The sequence below is a fragment of the Ovis canadensis genome, chromosome 20 (genome assembly GCF_042477335.2).
Source record: "Ovis canadensis isolate MfBH-ARS-UI-01 breed Bighorn chromosome 20, ARS-UI_OviCan_v2, whole genome shotgun sequence".
Classification (NCBI taxonomy): Eukaryota; Metazoa; Chordata; class Mammalia; order Artiodactyla; family Bovidae; genus Ovis; species Ovis canadensis.
Window position 1 is genome coordinate 49,326,283 of NC_091264.1, and position 20,672 is coordinate 49,346,954.

Consider the following 20,672-nt stretch of genomic DNA (forward strand, 5'->3'; position numbering starts at 1 on the left):
GTCATGTGCAGAGTTCAGTTCAGTTCATTTCAGTCACTCAGTCATGTCCGACTGTTTGTGACCCCATGAATTGCAGCATGGCAGGCCTCCCTGTCCATCACCAACTCCTGGAGTTCACTCAAACTCATGTCCATCAAGTCGGTGATGCCATCCACCCATTAGAAGAGAACTGTTATGTGATCCCTTATCCCACTTCTAGATATATAGTCAAAGGAAATGAAATCATTGTGTCAAAGAGAGATCTGTACTCCCATGTTCATTGCAGCATTATTCACAGTAGACTTGGTATAGGCACAACCTGAGTATCTTTCAACAGGTGAATGGATTAAAACAATGTCATGTGACATATATAGGTAAATATTATTTAGCCATTAGAAAAAGAAAGATATCTTCACATTTGTGGCAACATGGATGAAACTGGAAGACATTATGCTAAGTGGACTAAGTCAAAGACAAATACCATATGATCTCAATTATAAGGAATCTCCAAAAAAAGAAAAAAAGATGGAACTTATAGTAGAAAATGATTGCCAAAGACTGGAGGGTAGGGGAAATAGGGAGAGAATTCTAAAGGTTACACACTTTCATATATAAAAAATTAATAAGATCTGAAGATCTAAATTTGAGCTTCAGGATCTAATCATGAGATCTAATCATGAGTTTGAGCAAGCTCTGGGAGTTGGTTATGGATCAGGAAGCCTGTGTTGCTGCAGTCCACAGGGTCACAAAGAGTCAGATATGAATGAGCAAATGAACCTAACTGAGGATCTGATGTACAGAATGGTTACCTTAAGTAATAAGATTGTGTTGTATTTTTTAAATTGTCTGAGAGAGTGAACATCATCAAGCAGCATCACCGACTCGATGGACATGAGTTTGACTAAGATCTGGGAGTATGGGATGTACAGGGAATCTTGTCATGCTGCAGTCCATTGGGTCTCAAATAGTCGGCCATGAATGGATGACTGACTCAACTGAAGAGAGTGGAACTTACCTGTGTTCTCTTCAAATAGCAAAAGTTAAACATGTGTGTGATGGCAATGTTACTTAATAGAAAGGGAAACTCGTTCCTAACATGCAAAAATGGGGGTGGACAAGATGACGGAGGGGTGGGTGGAAGTGGGGTTCACCTCTCTCCACAGTGCGTCAGGAACGTCTAGAGATGCAGCAGTTCTCACAGACACCTGGTGAGCACTGGAGGGACTTCCAGAGCGCTGAGAAGGAATATCCGGATACATACAGAACTCGGTAGCACAAAGTATAGAAGGGACAAGTTTGGGGGAAGAAGGAGGAGAGCAAGGGGACCAGCCTGCACCTGGGGGTGAGGAAGCTGAAGCTGGGGGAGTTTACCAAAATGTTTTTATGAAACCAGTTCAACTGAAGAGAGGCAGAATATTCAGAACATGCATATTTGCGTGAGTTTGCATAGAGCTCAGAGACAGAAACATTTTTGAAGTTGGATAGAAGACCAAGAGACCTGACTGGACAGGGGAAAACTTGAATCTTGAATGCAAGAGAACATGTTTGCTCCCCTCAGTATGGTCTAAGTTGTTTTTCTTTGAATCACCTCCCTTTCTTCACCTTTATTCTCTAAACCCCATCCTCTGCTTTACTAGTTCATTTCCAATAGTACAGATCACCTGTTAACATACCATATAATGTACTTGGATTCATGTTTATTGCAGATTATCTGTCTTCCCCCAGCTAGAATATCAGTTCCCTAAGGACAAGTGTCTGCCTGGTTTGTTTGTTGATGTAAACTAAGCACCTATAAGACTTTCTGACTCAGGGAGGAATTAAGTCAATGATCAATTGCTTAAATGACCAATAGCAGAGTACTGGGATGGTTATAGGTTTCAAAATTTTGTGATTTTCATTAGCTATTGTAAATAAGCTGTTCTGCAGTTAATGTTACAAGGTTAAGACACGTTTCTGTATCTATGATCAGCATAAGCATAAACTACATTTGAAGAAAACATTTTAGACCCAACATGATAGCCAAATGCACATTTGAAAACAATTATACTAGTTTATGTGTTTTCCTTGTCCAAAATATAATTATATTCCTTTTCAAAAACTTTTCCTTACATATGTGTGTATTCATATATGTTTGTATATATAAATAAAATTCCATCTAGTCAAAGCTATAGTTTTCCCAGTAGTCAGTATGGTTGTGAGAGCTGGAACATAAGGAAACTGAGACCCCAGGAACTGATACTTTTGAACTGCGGTGTTGGAGAAGACTCTTCAGAGTCCCTTGGACTGCAATGAGATCAAATTGGTCCATACTAAAGGAAATCAGCCTTGAATATTCATTCAAAGGACTGATACTGAAGCTGAAGCTCCAATATTTTGGCCACCTGATGCAAAGAATTGACTCACTGGAAGAGAACCTGATGCTGGGAAAGATTAATGGCAGGAGGAGAAGGAGAAGGCAGAGGATGAGATGGTTGGATGGCATCACCGAGTCGATGGACATGAGTTTGAGCAAGTATCAGGAGATGGTGGAGGACAGGGGAGCCTGATATGCTACAGTTGGTGGGGTCTCAAACAATTGGAAATGACAGAGTGACTAAAGTCAATTGAAGGTATGCATATGTGTTATGTCCATAACATAATGATTATATAATTATTAAACTAAGTCACATTGACAAATATGCTATTTCAGTTTCAGGTATCATTATACGTAGATAATATTGAGATATACTGTTATTTTCATTTCAGGTGTACAACATAATTATTTGATATATATTGCAAAATGATTACCACAATAAGTCTGGTGAACATCCCTCATTAGAAATAGTTACAATTTTCTCCTGGTGACGAATACTATTATGATCTCTTAGCAGTGTGCAAATAGGCCATAAGTATATTCCCTTTTTGACTTAGTGCAGTTAAATGAGACAAGTGGCTCTGAGTCTTAGAATCAAAGAATCATGTTGAAATAGTTGAGTTGAATCAAACTTCTCAGTGCCAACTCAGAGAGAGCTTTCTTGAAAAATCCATCCCTCATTAGGCCCACCTGGCTCCCATCACACATAGTATACTGTGCAGGCATAGTTAGGTGTTTAAGGCTATGGTATCTTTTCCAGGTGTCCATGCATGTCTTTCTCGACATCATTCAGTTCTTCATCCATCTCCTGTCTTCACTATCCAAAGAGGTTATAATTATGGCAGAAGATGTCTAAGTAGCTAGACTCGCAATTGCTGCCCACTGGGCAATTTGGAAAGAGGCTGGGAAGGAGTCCTTCCAGTATTAGTGTTTTACTTTCAGGGGATTACAAAGCTTTGCAGTTTGAAGAGACAATCAATGCAAATATGTCTCACGAGTGAAAACTGTTTAATTATTTATTTGATTAGTGATTAGATGACCATCTGCTGAGAGTAAGGCAAAGAAGGGTGAGTAAACAAGGGAGAATTCAGGAAAAATGATGAGAACCTCTTGGAGAAAGTGGACACATGATTAAGGAGACCATGACCTCTATTTGGTTTAAGTTTTAGGTTTTGTCTAGGCTGGCTCTGTAAAGGTATTGGTTGTTTCCATTTGATTTCCATTCATCCTCTGTGCTTTACAATGTATGTCTTATTTAAGTGTTGAAAGTGACTAGTGACTTACTGCTTGTTATCACTGGGTAGCACCGCTTTGGTTCTGTTATTCCATAGTGTCTAACAGAAATACCTTAGAGTACTTATTTCTATCATTTGCTGCAGACCCTTACCATTTTTTGGTGATTTCTGCTACTAAGATGATGAAATACAGGAACCTAGAGCTCAGGTGCTTTTGGATAAAACGTTAATTTATCTCCCCCCTTCTCTCTGACTTTTCAGTCATTTATTGACTCAGCTAGTCTCATATTATTCCATGCCTTTTTTGACTCTTACGTTTGCCTTATTCGTTGCATGTGGTCAAGGTCTATTTCATTTCCTGTATCTCTCACATGCTTTGCTTCTTTTCACTTGGCAGAGCCCTCTTTGATTTTCAGTGTCATAATATTCCCAGCTCTTTCTCATCCCTTTCTTTTTCTCTATCAGCCCCAACAGCCACAACTCCTCAATCCATATTAAAGTTTCTCTTTTCTAATTCTGGACATTATGCTCTCTTGGACTGAATATTCTTGGCTTTCTATTGTATTGAAGAATAAAGACAAACTCTCTATTTTGCCATAAATGATTCTCCCTAATGCATAAAAATTTATACAAGTATTTCTCCATTCTCACCCTGCAATAATATATGCAGTATATCATGGGAGCATAATCATGAGAGATACAAGATGAATGGTAAAAAATGAACATATCTCGTGTTTTTGTCAGACTTGATTTCCCACTGATACCTTATAATGTTATATGTGTTAATATCTCAGTTGCCTTGATCTTGGATGTCAGAGATCCTTACTTCATAGGATGATCGTAAATGAATTGACAGATGTACTGTTTTTCTATTTTTGCACATCAAGGTCCCATCAACATTTCAAAACTCCATCATAAAGTATCCCATTTGCATCACTCCTATGACACACTCAGATGGCTCCTAGCTGTACTTCAATCCACTGTGGCCCCGTGGTGGCATCACATCTTCTTCTTCACGCTACCATGCAATATAGCAGTTGGTGTGTTTATATCACCCTCTCCTTCTTTACAACTTGCAGGCCTGCTTCTGGAAAATAGAGATTTTTTAATCCTCAGTTTAAATCCTCATTTTACCCATGACATGTGATTTACTAATCTATAACGTCAGTGAACTTCAAAGGTTCTTCATTTGTTTGTTTCCTTTTGGGAACCATTGTTACTAGTCTCGATACAATAGGGCCATTTCTTTATATGTAATCTCACATGGAAATCTGTAAAAGAGGAGGATATCAACACTTTCTGGATGGCAAGGGAGTGATTGTTAAATGCTGAGATGTTTGCTATTAGGATATTTAAAAAAGCATATATATTTGGGTCCTTAAAAATAAAGTGTTCTAACAGCCTTTCATCCTTCACTACCCACATCCTAGACTCACTTTCCCTTTGCTGTTTTTCCTTCCTTCTGTCTTTCTCTTCCTTCTCTCTTATTCATCCCACTTTCATTTCTACCTTTTGATTTCCCATTTTCTTTGTCAGGAATTGCTACTAAAGCCCTAAGATGCTATAAAACCATCTCAGCCACATCACTGATTTCTTAGGAGAGCCAGTTAAGAGATTGGCCCTCATTCTAGGTGGTTTGGAGTCTGTTAAACAAGCGGAGTATCTCTAATCGAGTCACATTGCTCCAGTCTCAGTAGAGGCTCAGTCTATTTGGGGGATTTTATAATTCAGTGACCTACTAGGGCATGTTTGTAAAGCCAAATAATTAATGAAAGGATAGTTAATCTAAAAGGAAGAGAGAATGGCATCTCACTTCTCATGTAATGTGGTTTTCAATCCAGCCTTCTGATCTACTCAGTGTCTATGTGACCACTGGGACAATTGTCCAGAATCCCCAGGTGGGGGACAGATGCACACCAGTATTTCTGCCATTCAATCGTTCAGAGTGTTTATGATACATGGGTTTCCTGTGGGTGAGCTAGTAGGCAGCTCACTGTGGGCTGCTTAATTTTCTCCAGATGGTGCTTGCAGAGTGAGGGAAACAGAGAGGCTCTGGTGACTACTGCAGGTGGGGAGCTATGGGTTCCAGAACATTCCCCCTGATTAAAAAGGAAACTATGAATTTGGGGATCCCCAACTTGTGAATGTCCTGGAAAATCACCAGGATAACCCCTCAAGAGAAACACTTGTCAGTCAGGAGGAATTTCAGATCAGTCCATCTGGACCAAGAGAAGGCTAAAACAGCACCATGTAAGTCAGGGATGTCAGAACTTTCCCATCTCGTTACCATCTACCCTGTTCCAACATGGCCCCAGGAATGAAGATCCAGAGAGGGAAAGAGAAGGAGCCTTGCAGAAATGGACACAACTGCACTTCCTGGTAGGTCCCCTGGGCCTCAGCAGGGGAGAGGGAAACACTGAATAGGCTGAATATGAGATGGAGCTGACACTTGACTGACCTGGACTTGGGAAACCCAGAGTGATGGAATGTATGGAATGGCTGCAAGGTGATGCAGGAGATGAGGATGCAGTGGAGTGTGGGTGACGGCAGCCCCTGGAAGAGGATGAGCCAGATCACCTTTGTTTCTGGTATGGTCTCAGCCTTTGTGTTTCCCCAGAAATTTCATATGATGAAACCCTGATTCTCATGGTTATGGCATCTATAGGTGGGGCCTTTGTGAGGTGATGGAGTTATAAGGATGGAACCTCTTCAATGAGATAAGTGCTTTTATATATGAGTCACTCAGAGCTCCTGAGCCATCCCCTGTGTGACAATACAGTAAGAAGTGTGTGACCAGAAAGGACCCTGCATGACCACGCTGTGGAAATCCATTTCCATTGTTTTTAAGCCTGTGGTTTTGCAACCCAGAAGGACTAAGCAGCATCCTAACAATGTTTAGACAGTTCAGTAAACTTCATGCTATTTACACAAAAGTGCAAAGCACTTATCTTGACTGGTGTAAGACTGAGATAGTTGACTGACAGTTTGTGTCTGGCTTTCATAAAGAATACTGAGAATTCAGTCTTCTTGGTAGCATGATCAGAACCATGAGGAATTGTCTAATTCTTTGATTCTAATAACTTGACCTAGAATAATTGGCTGTGATTCTTACATAATCTCTTAATGGTCTTCTTTGTAATGCCAGGTTCTACTATTTGTGACTAATTGCAATAGGCGCTTCATTCTCTCAATTGTAGGGGTGGATTTTCTTTTGATTTACTCTTAAAGGAAGATAAGAAATGTTAAGAAATTGCCCTCTTAGGTTTTGACACTCTAAAGAGTCTGTGTTTATTTTTTAGGAGGAGACCCATGACAGAGCATGCATTAAAAAGCTGTAAATTTCAAAGAAGCTTGCTATGGGATAGATCATTACGACCACCTCAGAGCTGGATGGGATGTCTGTGGATTTAGCACGTTTTGAGGGCTCGGCACGCCAGGATCTTGATGTACATGTCAACTTTACGTGAATCCCTGTGCAGGCAGTGGAACAGGTTATACAATTCAGAATGACGCCTATCTTCATCGCTGGACTTCAGGGATGGGAGTCCTGACTCTGATTCCTTTACAGTAGAGTATATCACTATGAATGACTAGGCTCCTGCTTTATGTAGTAGCAGTCTAGCATATAGAAGTCATGAATCTTTTTCTTACAAAATGAGATATTTCCAAATCCTGACGCATTACAGAGGTCACCTCTTTCATTCAAGAACAAAGCAAGAAAGCCCTCTGCAGGATGCTCACCTTCCTGAATTGACTCCCTATGAATGCTTGAAGTTTCTCTGACATGTTCTCAATCTCTATGGCGCTTGATAGGAAAGCCTCTGACAATTCTTTCATACTCTTCAGCTCCGTGACTAGATGACACAGAGGACTATTCCAGGAGTACAGTAACATGAGTGTCCACTTACTAAGGTCTTCATTCTAAGCCACCATAAGAAACAGTCTCATTAAAATAATCATAATTCAGTGGTTTTGGTAACATGTGATCTTTGCTCAGAGCAGTTGACCTAAAAAACTTTTGGTTATTCCTATGTGCATGGGGCTTCCCTCTTAGCTCAGAGGTTAAAGCGTCTGCCTCCAATGCGGGAGACCTGGGTTCGAGAAGATCTTTGGAGATGGAAATGGTAACCCCGTCTAGTATTCTTGCCTGGAGAATCCCATGGACGGAGAAGCCTGGTAGGCTACATACAGTCCATGGGGTCACAAAGAGTCGGACACGACTGAGCGACTTTACTATGTGCATGCAAAGATTTTTGAAGGTAGTAAAAGTTGCAAAAGTATAAAATGTAAGCTGTTAGTTCACACCTTGCTGAATTATTAAAAATCTAGGTTATTTTAGGAACTGACTCTTCTGATGCGTTCTAATATATAACATGAAGAATTTTCCTTTTTCCTCTGAAATTCTACCACCACTCAGTGAGTTCTTTTGTGTTTGTATATTTGTGCGAGAGAATCTAAGGATTTACGGCAAGTCAGTACATGCCTGGCAGTGCCTGACCCAGGAACGAGGGATTCCACCTGTGCCTACATCATTGTCACCCAGTGATTCATTTGTATTAAAGAATCAGATGAGTCCTTCGTATTGATGTTTGATCGGTAATTGTTTTATGATATTACAACAAAGAGACAAGGAAGAAGACATGGCATTCCTAAACAGGCTTCTCTCCTCAACTGATCCTGACACCAGCTCCCTGCTGACTCAGAAGAGTCAGTTTTGTTGACATGTCTCCAGGCAGAAAATGGCACAGCATTGTCTTTAGTAACAGCATCAGTGGGATTCACAATGGAGGGTTTTCCCCCCTAGTTCACTACTACTAGCAGAATTGAGCCTGAAAATCCCAGGGCCTGACGATCTCTAGTTAATATGCTTGATTTCTTTATAGCCATGAACCGTTTTGCTGGTAAAGAACAGAGAACTGAACAGGATTAAATATAGTAATGCACATAAAGTGCTTAGTAAAATATGAGGCCACGTAGTAACTTTCAATAAACTTTAAATTTAAGCTTATTGAACAATCCCTCCTCTTCTTCCTCTTTGTCCTTTTTCCTTTACTTGTTCACCCTCATTATTAGTGAGCTTAACAGAGGAAAAGAATGCTGGTATCATTAAGAAGGTTGTAGAAAGAGAAGATTGAATTTTAAGGGGGGATGCATGTGAAAATATTTTAAATAATGTTAGGAGGATCAATAATGCAGGAAATCAGAAAGGAGAGATTATAACTGTGAAAATTTGGAGCTGTAATAAATGATTGAGGCTTGATATGCAAACTTTGTTGTCCTCAGAACAGCAGCAAGTTTTGCGGCCATGAGAAGCAAGCAATGTTTTATAGGCCATTGTGGGGGAGACTTACAAATGAAGAATAAAAGGTGACAGAGGAGTCATTGAGAATGACAAATGAAGGACATATCAGAGAATTACAAGCAGAATCAGGAGAGCCTTGAAAGTCAGATGTGAGGGCGTGGGTGGTGCAGTATAGGATTCCGAAGTAGGAGTCACTAGTAACAGGCAGTACTCAAAACTGGTGTGTGTTTCTTTCATATTCATGAAATTTGCAATCTTATATTTTACACATGGAAGTTCCAATTCATTTCCTGTTTCCATACAGAATAATAGCTGCAGTCCTGTGTCTAATGCATTGGTTGAACTAAAGTTGTCTGCATGGACAATTAATAGATCTGTTATTTATCTTGCTACTACAAATCTTTAGTCATCCCTTTATTTTGCTCATGCTTCATGAACTGCATAATATAATTTCTCTTCAATTGCTTACAGTTACCATAACCTCTAATGATCTGACATCTGGTAACCTACATACTGTCTCATCTGAAACGGTGAAAAACCCAGGTGAAAGACCTACGTTCAGCTGGTGGGCTTTATCTCTTTCTTCGGGAGAATGGAAGGAATTGGTGTGGCAGCTGTCGGTCGCATTGATATGGTACAGATTGCCCTGGGCATATTTTTCATCTTGAAAGTGATCAGGCAATTAGTTAGTGTTGTTGGACATTCAGTAGATGAACCCATTAACAGAACATTAACATGTTTGATAGACATGAATTTTTTTTAACGGGGGGTCATCACAAAATTTGAAAGTCATTCTTTTTATTTTTTTCTATACATTGTCTGTATAAAAATGATTTTACTTATAACTTTTCTAAGTTTAACCTTTTCCCTTCTCTGTTTTATTATCTTTTTTTTTTTTTTACTATTTGAACTAAATATAGTATGTATGTACCAATATTTGGTGCTTCCCATGGGACAGTAGTGGTAAAGAATATTCCTGCCAATGCAGGAGATATAACAAGACTCAGGTTTGATCCCTAGGTGAGGAGCATCCCTTGCAAGAGGGTACAGCAGCATACTCCAGTATTCTTGCCTGGCCAATCCTATGGACAGAGGAGCCTGTTGGGCTACAGTTAGTAGGGTTGCAAAGAGTTGGACACAACTGAAGTTACTTAGAATGCATGCATGCACCTATATTTAACCATTTAATCTCTTGTTTACCTGGAAAAGTTGGGGAAAAAAAAAAAGGACCGTCAATATCAAGGATGAAAGAAAATCTAGTGAGTAAAAAGAACTGCGTGAATTTAATAGAAACCTTTAGCACCCCCTTTTATTAGCTGTCTGTTCTGCTGAAGGCTCCTTGATTGACCTAAAAGAATTAACATACAACTTTCAAATACCTTTGCAGAAAAAGAATAATTGTTTCCAATTATAAATGTCCCTTCTATTGTAGCTAGAAACCTATTCACTGCAAATCTTAAAACAATAATTTGTAGCTTTAAAAAACTACAAGTATTCGTTTTTGACCGGATTCAGCTTTGTTTAACATGTTCCATCCACCAAGTTCACTGCAGAGCTGCTGCTGCTGCTGCTGCTGTTGAGTTGCTTCATTCATGTCCGACTCTGTACAACCCCATAGACGGCAGCCACCAGTCTCCCCCGTCCCTGCTTTCTCTGGGCAAGAACACTAGAGTGGGTTGCCATTTCTTTCTCCAATGCATAAAAGTGAAAATGAAGTCGCTCAGTCATGTCCGACTCTTAGCGACTCCATAAACTGCAGCCTACCAGGCTCCTCAATCCATGGGATTTTCCAGGCAAGAGTACTGGAGTTGGTTGCCATTGCCTTCACACTGCAGAGCAGTTCTCATTTACTGGCTATTTACTCTGAGCCTGGAGAAGAAAGCCCACGAAGACCTTGAAGGACCAGAAAATCAATATGCTTCCTTTCCCCAGTCCCACCTAAAAGTGCTTTGTGTCAGGTAGTATTGTGGACTGAATGTGTGTTCTTCAGATTCATGTGTTAGAGACCGAACTGCCAAAATACTGTGTTTTGAAAAGGATTCTGACCTTTTGGAATCCCATGGTTTATAGCCCACCAGATTCCTCTGTCCACGGGATTTCTCAGGCAAGAATACTGGAATGGCTTGCCATTCCCTTCTCCAGGGAATCTTCCAGACCCAGGAATAGAACCCAGGTCTCTCACGTTGCAGGCAGATTCTTTACCATCTGAGCCACCAGTGAAGCCCATTAAGGTTAAATGAGCTCTTAGGGTGGAACACTCATCCAGTAGGTTTAGTGTCTTCATGAAGCGAAACACCAGAGAATTCTCTCTGTGTCTCTGTGTCTTTTCCTCTATCTCTCTTCCCCACCCCCCACCCTTCGTGAGGACTCACAGAGAAGCCAGTCTGGGAAGAAAGAGTCCTTACCAGAACTTCACCTTGCTGGCACCCTGATCTTGGACTTCTAGCCCCCAGACTGTGAGGAAATAAATTTCTGTTGTTTATTCCTCAGAGTCTTTTCTGGCATTCCTACCTGACAAATACAAAATCATTTGTTTTGCTTATTTAAAAAGAGAATGAATGAAAGGAAATTGAACAATTTATTGCACTTCTTAGGAAACTTTGAGGTTTCACAAAACTGATCCTTTTGTCCATTTCCACATCTTATGAACTGACAGCTTCTTTGACCGAGAGAGTGTGCTTCTGCAGCCTTCTTGTTTAATGGATAGTCTAGCCCCGTCACTTAGGGGAAGTTTCCTTCTGGGAACCTGGCGCACTACAGTCCATGGGGTCGCAAGAGTCAGACACGATTTAGCAACTAAACCACCACCAACATAGTACTTACAAACTCCTTGAACATTATTGTGGAACGGTTATGGAAATCGTGAGACAGCCAGGAGGCATCGATAAACAAGTCTGTAACGTTTTGCAGGAAGGTGTCAAACTCGTCAGGACTGCAGGACGGGCATGGGTTGCCTTGGCACAGGAGCAGATTTGACATGACCAGCAGCAGCAGAAGGCAGGACCCTGTTTAAATAAAACGTGAGCCATTCTGAGATGATCTAGTCACCTGAGGTTATCAAATCCATCCTGTGGAAGGAAGCCTTCTCTTTCCCTGTTGCCGTGAGCAGGAGTTGCTGCTGTAGAAGCTGGGGTGGGGAAGAAGGAGCGACTTCTGTGTAAATTTAGATGGATGATGATATTTGCACAGATAGATAGTTGAAGAAGTAGGTTACTCCCTGTATTTTTGAATTGCTCCCAGAAGTACTTCTGTGCTCTGCAAACATTTGGAACTTAATTCTGAGCCAGAGTATTTAGGCCATTCTTTTAAGACAGTTTAATGTTGGGACTCTGCAGACTCTGAGCAATGAGGCCCTCTAGGAGTTTGCAATTTTTTTACTCTACATCCACTAATGCTTGAATTTTAGACACTGAAATGACAAGAAAAGTACAATTTATCTGTGTGGTATACCATCATACTGGTTAAGAGATCACTACTATTGAGTACAGAGAGAATACTAACAGAAAAAGGATACTGTACCTTGGATCTGCTCACTCACCTTTGTAACCCCATGCATGTCTTTGATACTTTCCCGAAAGCTTTAAAACATCTTAAAATTTGTGTTTCACAGGAACCCTCTGAGATAGCCTTAATCTTCACTATGATAATCAAGTTATGTTAATGAAGATGTGATGACTTGGAGAGGGCAAGTGATTTTCCCCAGGTCCCATTATTAACAGATGCAGGTGACTGGGCACCAATACACTCATCTGTTCACTTCCTGATGTCACATCACACATGCCTGTGGGCTCTCGGTCTGCATGTGTGTAACCAGGACCACATCAGGAGCTGTGATGACTCTGCTTAAAGAGAAAAATATTTTGTCTTTGACTGCAAAACAAAGTGACCCTAGAACATTGGTTTATCCACTTGTTCTGCTCTGTCTATAAAACACTCACTGTTACAGTCTCTCACAATTATCAGTGTGGGGGCCTGGTTCTCCTGGCTAGCCTTTCTTCTAGGCACCATGACAGCTCTTCTACTTTTATGCATCTTTAATCCTCTCGTTACATTTGTTTCTTTTAGAAAATGACAAATTAATCTCCAAATGGAAATACAAGAATATTACCTGGTCAGCACTAACACAAAGTTATTGCTCTGCAAACAAGGCCTGCCTCTTCCTGACTTTGACATTTTAGGGACCAAATTTACCTGTCTGGTAGAGTATATCCTGACAACCCATGGAGCTTAGTTTTTGAACCATCTCCAAACATCTCCTCTTTGATAGTAGAACTAGACCTTCAGGCTTCCATGATGTATTATAATGTTTCAGAAATTATTCCTGGCCCTATTTTGGCCAATAGAAGCATAAAATCATTGTCTCTTGCAAGCATGATTTTAATATTACTTTTCCTGTCCATCCTTTGTAAGCAAGCAGAATTTAAGACTGAAGAGAACAAGAATTGTATTTGGACAAAAGAACTGATAAAATAGAAATTTTATCCTCCTGAATGAGGTCTGAACATGTTCTTCTTCCTATTTACCAGAAGAGAGGTAATTTAATTAAGGATAAGATATCAGCATTTACTTGGTTTTCTCTGCTCTTAGTTAGTTTAACAGGTAATGGTATTTAAGAATAAAATTGTTATTTAAAATTAGGTGATTAAAATATGATTTCTAACACCATACACAGAAATAAACTCAAAATGGATTAAAGATCTAAACATAAGACCAGAAACTATAAAACTCCTAGAGGAGAACATAGGCAAAACACTCTCCGACATACATCACAGCAGGATCCTCTATGACCCACCTCCCAGAATATTGGAAATAAAAGAAAAAATAAACTGATGGGACCTAATCAAAATTAAAAGCTTCTGAACAACAAAGGAAACTATTAGCAAAGTGAATAGACAGCCTTCAGAATGGGAGAAAATAACAGCAAATGAAGCAACTGACAAAGAATTAATCTCAAAAATATACAAGCATCTCCTGAATCTCAATTCCAGAAAAATAAATGACCCAATCAAAAAATAGGCCAAAGAACTAAACTGGCATTTCTCCAAAGAAGACATACAAATGGCTAACAAACACATGAAAAGATGCTCAACATTACTCATTATCAGAGAAATGCAAATCAAAACCACAATTAAGTACCATTTCACTCCAGTCAGAATGGCTGCTATCCAAAAGTCTACAAGCAGTAAATGCTGGAGAAAAGGGAACCCTCTTACACTGCTGGTGAAAATGGAAACTAGTACAGTCACTATGGAGAACAGTGTGGAGATTCCTTAAAAACTGGAAATAGAACTGCCATACAACACAGCAATCCCACTGCTGGGCATACACACTGAGGAAACCAGAATTGAAAGAGACACGTGTACCCCAATGTTCATCACAGCACTGTTTATAATAGCCAGGACATGGAAGCAATCTAGATGTTCATTAGCAGATGAATGGATAAGAAAGCTGTGGTACATATACACAATGGAGTATTACTCAGCCATTAAAAAGAGTACATGGGAATCAGTTCTAATGAGGTGGATGAAACTGGAGCCTATTATACAGAGTGAAGTAATCCAGAAAGAAAAACACCAACACAGTATACTAACGTATATATATGAAATTTAGAAAGATGGTAACGATAACCCTGCATGTGAGACAGCAACAGAGACACAGATGTATAGAATGGACTTTTGGACTCTGTGGGAGAGGGAGAGGGTGGGATGATTTGGAAGAATGCCACTGAAACATGCACAATATCATATGTGAAATGAATTGCCAGCCCAGTTTCAATGTAAGATGCTCTGGGTTGGTGCACTGGGATGACCCAGAGGGATGGTACGGGGAGGGAGGTGAGAGGAGTGTTCAAGATAGGGAACACATGTACACCCGTGGCAGATTCATGTTGATACATGGCAAAACAAATACAATATTGTAAAAGAATTAGCCTCCAATTAAAATAAATAAATTTATATTTAAAATTTTAAAAAAATAAATTGATACAGCCAAAAAAAAAAAAGGGTGCAGGAAGGAAATGATGACTCTATTAAGTGGTAAGTATTAATAAATAGATCATATAAACAACAAAAAAAGAAGATGTGGTACATATACACAGCAGAATATTACTCAGTCATTGAAAAGAATGAAACAATGCCATTTGCAGCAACATAGATTACTGCATATGCTAGGTCTATAGATGGACCTAGAGAGTCATGCTGAGTATATTAAGTCAGACAGAGAAGGAGAAATATCATACAATATTCCTTACAGGTGGTATCTAAAAAGAAACGATACAAATGAACTTACTTGCAAAGCAGAAGGAGACACAGACTGAAGAAATGAACTTATGGTTGCTGGGGGGAGGGGATAGTTAGGGAGTTTGGAATGCTCATGTGCACACTGCTACATTTAAAGTGGATAACAACATGGACGTATTGTATAGCATATGGAACTCTGTTCAATTATGTGGCAGCCTGGATGGGAGGGGAATTTGTGGGAGAATGGATACATAGATATGTATAGCTGAGTCTCTTCACCATTCCCCTGAACTGTTACAATATTATTAATTAGCTGTTTCCCAATACAACTTAATAAGTTCAAAGTGTGGAGAGAAAAGATTGCAAAAAACTAAAATAAAATTGAAAAAAAAAAGGAAAATAAAAGAAGAGGGTCTCAAAAGGAAGACATATAATTGGAGAAATATGGGACTATCTCTCTCATAATTAAATAGCTTATTGTGACAGGAAAGTAGAATAACAGCTTGTATAACATAGATGTATTTGTGTGCATATATTTTTGTGCATGTATAGATGTGTTATGCATAAATATATGCTTAATTCATTCATGGAACATGGACCTTATAAAATTCGATTTTATTAGAGGCAGTAAATATAGCAGAACACCTTAATTCCTAATGTAATTGATCATTTATTGGTAGATGACTAACTATATGAATTTTTTTTCTTAAAATGTTATTCTTGTGTTTGCTGTGGTAGCACATATATTAAAAAATGGGAATAATACTGAGAAGATTAGCATGGCCCCTGCCCAAGGATGATGCACAAATTTGTGAAGTCTTCCATATTTTTCTCTAACAACTTCAAAGGGTGGGACTGGAAGGATGGTGGGAAGGAGGTGCAAGAGCAAGGGGACATAGGTATACCTACAGCTGATTCATGTTGATGAATTTACAGTGCAGCATTGTAAAGCAATTCCCCTTCAATTAAACATCAATAAATTCAATTATTAAAACCGTTATTGGGGATCATATAACAGGTTCACATATCCATTGTATGACTAAAGAGGGTCTGACTAGAAACTGATGGTGTCAATTATCATTGATTAGTGATTCATTAACTTTATAGTTGAATGAGAAAAGTAAACTAACAAACACTACTGTCTGTGATTCAGTGCCATAGCAAGCTATAATCCTTATCAGCATTCGCTTTTAGGTGGTATAGTGTCCACACTTTGAAACTGAGCCTGTTCCCAGAAGCGCACAGTTGTGAGCCCTGCCCAGGATGTTTGTTACTGATGCTGGAGGCTTCTGTTCACTGGTCACTAACGCCGACATTTTCTCTGCTGAGCATTCTCTGGTTCTATCATGTGCACAAATTATTATATTTTGGTTTTCTAATATGATTCTCTTATTTTTTTGATCAGACTTCAAGTCCCTTTACGATTTATTTTTCTGACCCTTTTGTGCTTTGATCTTTCTGATGCTCATTAGTGTATTTGCTTCCATGTCTACCTCTCTGAGTAGTTTTCAGCATCTACATAAACCCTACCCTATTCTGATACTGTCTGGATTTGGGCGTTTAGCATCAGCATATTTTTATGAACTTCATTTTCCTTCTGGTGCAGTTTCTGATACACAGTTTAAGCTGGTTGGCTCACATCTGACTTGTTTGTGTTGTCTCCAAAAAATTAGAGAACTCTGCTTTCTTTCTAGGCAGTACTTCCCCTTGTTTTGATACCATTGCTAATTTTCTGTGATTTCACTTCCTGCCACATAAGCTTTGTCTTTCTCAATCTACTGTAACTTAGTACCATGTGCCTCTATGTTGGTATTACTATTTTAAATCAATATCAACCTAGTATAGCAGAGAATTAAAGGGAGTAAAATTATAATAGTATTAGGAATAATACATTCCCCCAAATTATAAACCAGTAATGCTCCCAGTTTTAAATGACTTTCTATCCATGTATTATAGAGGTCCCCTACTCATTTTTCCTTACTAGAAGTTCCAATTTTGAAATAGAATGTTGAAAATGATGAAGTGAACATTCTGAAAATCACCTGGATTTTAGATGTCTCAAGATTAAGTATGTAATTATTATTTTTTTTTATAATTAGTGTGGCTATTCTTAGCACATATAGCTAGGTGTAGGGTGATTGCTATTGAACGAAGGATGCATCTATGAACTGCAATCACCAAAGAGGTGATTGAAAACAAAGAAAGCAATGTCAAGAAGAAAACATTACAGTGAAACATTACACTGAAAACATTACACTGAAAACATTACAGTGTCTGTCATCTATAGTCCACTCTTCAGATTTTTCAAAACACTCTCCTTTGCTCATTTAATAATTTTGGTTGGATGATTTTTTTTCCTGCTGAGTTTCATGAATCTCTTATATATACTGGATATGAAGCCCTTACCAAACATGTGATTTGCAAATACTTTTTTTTTCATTCCATAGGTTGTCTTTTCATTTTAATGATGGCTTCTTCTACTATGCACAAGGTATTGAGTTTGATGCAGTCCCACTAGTTTATTCTTGCAGCTCTTGCCTTTGCTTTTGATGACTGAGTTGTTTGAGTTGCTTATATTTTGGAAAGCAATCCTTTATCAGTTGTTTTATTTGCTGTTATCTTCTCCCATTTTTACCAAAAGACTCAGACTGCCTGAATGGATACAAAAATAAGACCCACATATATGTTTTCTATAAGAGACCCACTTCAGTCCTTGAGACACATACAGACTGAAAGTGAGAGGATGAAAAAGATTCCATGCAAATAGAAATCAAAAGAAAGCCAGATTGGCAATTCTCATATCAGAAAAAATAGACCTTAAAATGAAAACTATTATAAGAGATAAAGAAAGACACTAACAAATGATTAAGGGACCAGTCCAAGAAAAGACATAGCAATTTTAAATATTATTTACCCACAATAGAGCACCTCAACACATAATGTAAACACTAACTGACATAAAAGGGGAAATTGACAGTAACACGATAATAGTAGGGCATGTTTTCACTGCAGCTATACCAATGGACAGATCATCAAAACAGAAAAGTAATAAGGAAACATAAGCCTAAAAGGAAATATTCGCGCAAACAGACCTAATTGATATCTCAGCACATTCCATCCAAATGCAGAAAAATATACTTTCTTCTCAAGTGCACATGGAACATTTTCCTCATCTTGGGTCACAAATCAAACCTCAGAAATTTAAGGAAATTGAAATTATATCAAGCATTTTCTCTGACCACAACACTTGAGACTAAATAGTGTTACAATTGATAGATTATATGGGAAAAAAATCTGTAAAGAACACAAACACATGGAGATTAAGCAACACACTTCTAAATCATGAACAGGTTACTGAAGAAATAAGGGAAATCAAAACATTCCTAGAAACAAGGAACAATGAAAACGTGATGATCTAAAACCTAGAGGATGCAACAAAGGAGTTATAAGAGGGAAGTTTATAGAAATACAAATTCTACCTCAAAAATCACGTTGAATTGACAACCTAACTCTACATATCTTTAACTCTTTTTAAATTTCTCTTATCAATATCTTAAAGGTTTTGCATAACATCTTTCAACACCTTGCTTAAGTTTATTTCTACGTGTTTTATCTTTTTCTAATGCATAGCAAATGGGATTGTTTTGTTTATTCCACTTTCTGATACCTCATTGTTGATATCTAGGTCGGCAACTGAGTTTTGTATATTGGAATATAGTAAACATAATGTATGCTACATCTTTAAAGAATAGACACTTTCCCACAAATAAGACATGTAGATGATCAAGAGGTTTATGACAAGACGCTCAGCATCACTAATAATCAAAGGAAATGCACATCAAAAGCACAACAGATATCACCTCATACTGTTTGAATGGCTAGTACCAAAATGTAAGAAATGACAAATATTATTGAGGATGAGGAGAAAAAGGAGTGCTTATGCACTGTTGGTAGGGATGTATACCAGTGCAACTCCCATGGAATCACAGTGTGGAGGTTCCTCAAGAAATTTAAAAGAGAACTGTTATGTCACTTCTGGATGTATAGTCAAAGGAAATGAAATCATTGTCTCAAAGAGAGATCTGTATTCCCATGTTCATTGCAGCATTATTCATAGTAGCTTTGGTATAGAAGCAAGAATCTTTCAACAGGGGAATGGATTAAAACTTACCTGTGTTCTCTTCAAGTAGCAAAAGTTAAACATGTGTGGTGATGACAGTGTTACTTAACAGAAAGGGAAACTTGTTTCTAATACGTGCACAAATGGGGGTGGACAAGATGACGGAGCGGTGGGTGGAAGTGGGGTTCACCTCTCTCCACGGATGCGTCAAGAATGTCTAGAGACGCAGCAGTTCTCACAGAAGACCAGGTGAGCACGGGAGGGACTCCCTGAGTACTGAGAAGGAATATCTGGATCCATACAGAATTCGGTAGGACAAAGGAAAGAAGGGACAAGGAGGAAGGGGAAAGGAGGAGGAGACCAAGGTGACCAGCCTGCACCAGGGGGTGAGGGAGCTGAAGCTCAGGGGAGAGATCCCCGCATCCATGGCCGTCCACTGGGACGGGGGAGGCATATGAAGCCGTTGGGGAGTGAACTCACTAATCTGGGACAGTCTGAACAGAGTGAGAACCACATAGACAAGCCATGCTGCAGCCTTTCATACCTCGGACAGGCTTGTAAGTCCACTGGTGTCCACGGAAGCTGGGAGCTGGAGCCATGGGGATTGTGGAATGATCCCAGGGAGAGGACTCCTTTTGACTGTCAGGAGTCAGACTGATGGGATGGGGTTAGGAAACCTGCTGCATGGAATGCTTCTTAAGGAAAGCCAGGAGGCCATGAAAGAGAGTTCAACTGCCTGTGTAGTAGAACTATCTCTTTCTCCATGCTGGTACCTGTAGGGTGAGCAATAGAGACTTCAGTGAGCGTGGTCCTTCAGTGGCTGATGCACTCAGCAATGGAGAATTTTGAATGTCTATATACCCGACTCTACACTATTCTCTGTCTAAATTTTGAGTTTTAGCATCATAATATTTTATGAACTTAAATTTCTTCTGGTAGAGTTTCTGGTTTACAAATTAAGCTAATTCCTCACATCTGACTCTTTCTTGATGTTTCAAGAAACTTTCAGAACCTTCCTTCCTCTTAAGGCCTTACTGACCTTTACTCTACTGCCAATGTTGGCTTCCCATATTTTGCCTTCTTGCCTAATATATTCTTTCTTTCTTTCTCATCACTATAAATTTAGCAGTATGTGTCCCTATTTGTATTAATACTTATGATAAATTATTAACCTGATGCAGTAGAGAATCAAAAGGAATAGAATTCAAACAATAATAAGAAATTACCCCAAATTATAATCCATTAATGCTCCCATTTAAAACTGATTTTCTATCTATATATTATTGAGGTCTCTTAACTCATTTTCTTTACTAGGAGGCTTCATTTTGAAATGAAATATAGAAAACAATGGAGTGGTAAACTCTGGAAATTGCTTTCCTTTCGATATGCGTCATTAGTAAGGGTGCAAATATTCGGTTTTTTTCCCCAGTGGGGCTGTTCTCAG

General features: G+C 39.0%; 1 protein-coding gene and 1 non-coding gene across 2 annotated transcripts; one reads left to right on the forward strand and one right to left on the reverse strand.

Annotated features, from left to right (window-relative positions):
* Positions 1-6,974: 6,974 nt before the first annotated feature.
* Positions 6,975-19,827, reverse strand: LOC138426045 (placental prolactin-related protein 1-like). The gene is made up of 6 exons (XM_069564680.2): positions 19,773-19,827; positions 11,693-11,874; position 11,297; positions 9,426-9,532; positions 7,309-7,488; positions 6,975-7,157 (listed from the first exon to the last, which is right to left on the reverse strand). The coding sequence occupies exons 1-6, from the start codon at positions 19,825-19,827 to the stop codon at positions 6,975-6,977; spliced, it is 708 nt and encodes a 235-aa protein (XP_069420781.1).
* LOC138426115 (U6 spliceosomal RNA) lies at positions 15,838-15,939 on the forward strand. The gene has a single exon (XR_011251539.1). It is a non-coding gene; the product is annotated as a U6 spliceosomal RNA (small nuclear RNA).
* Positions 19,828-20,672: the final 845 nt, after the last annotated feature.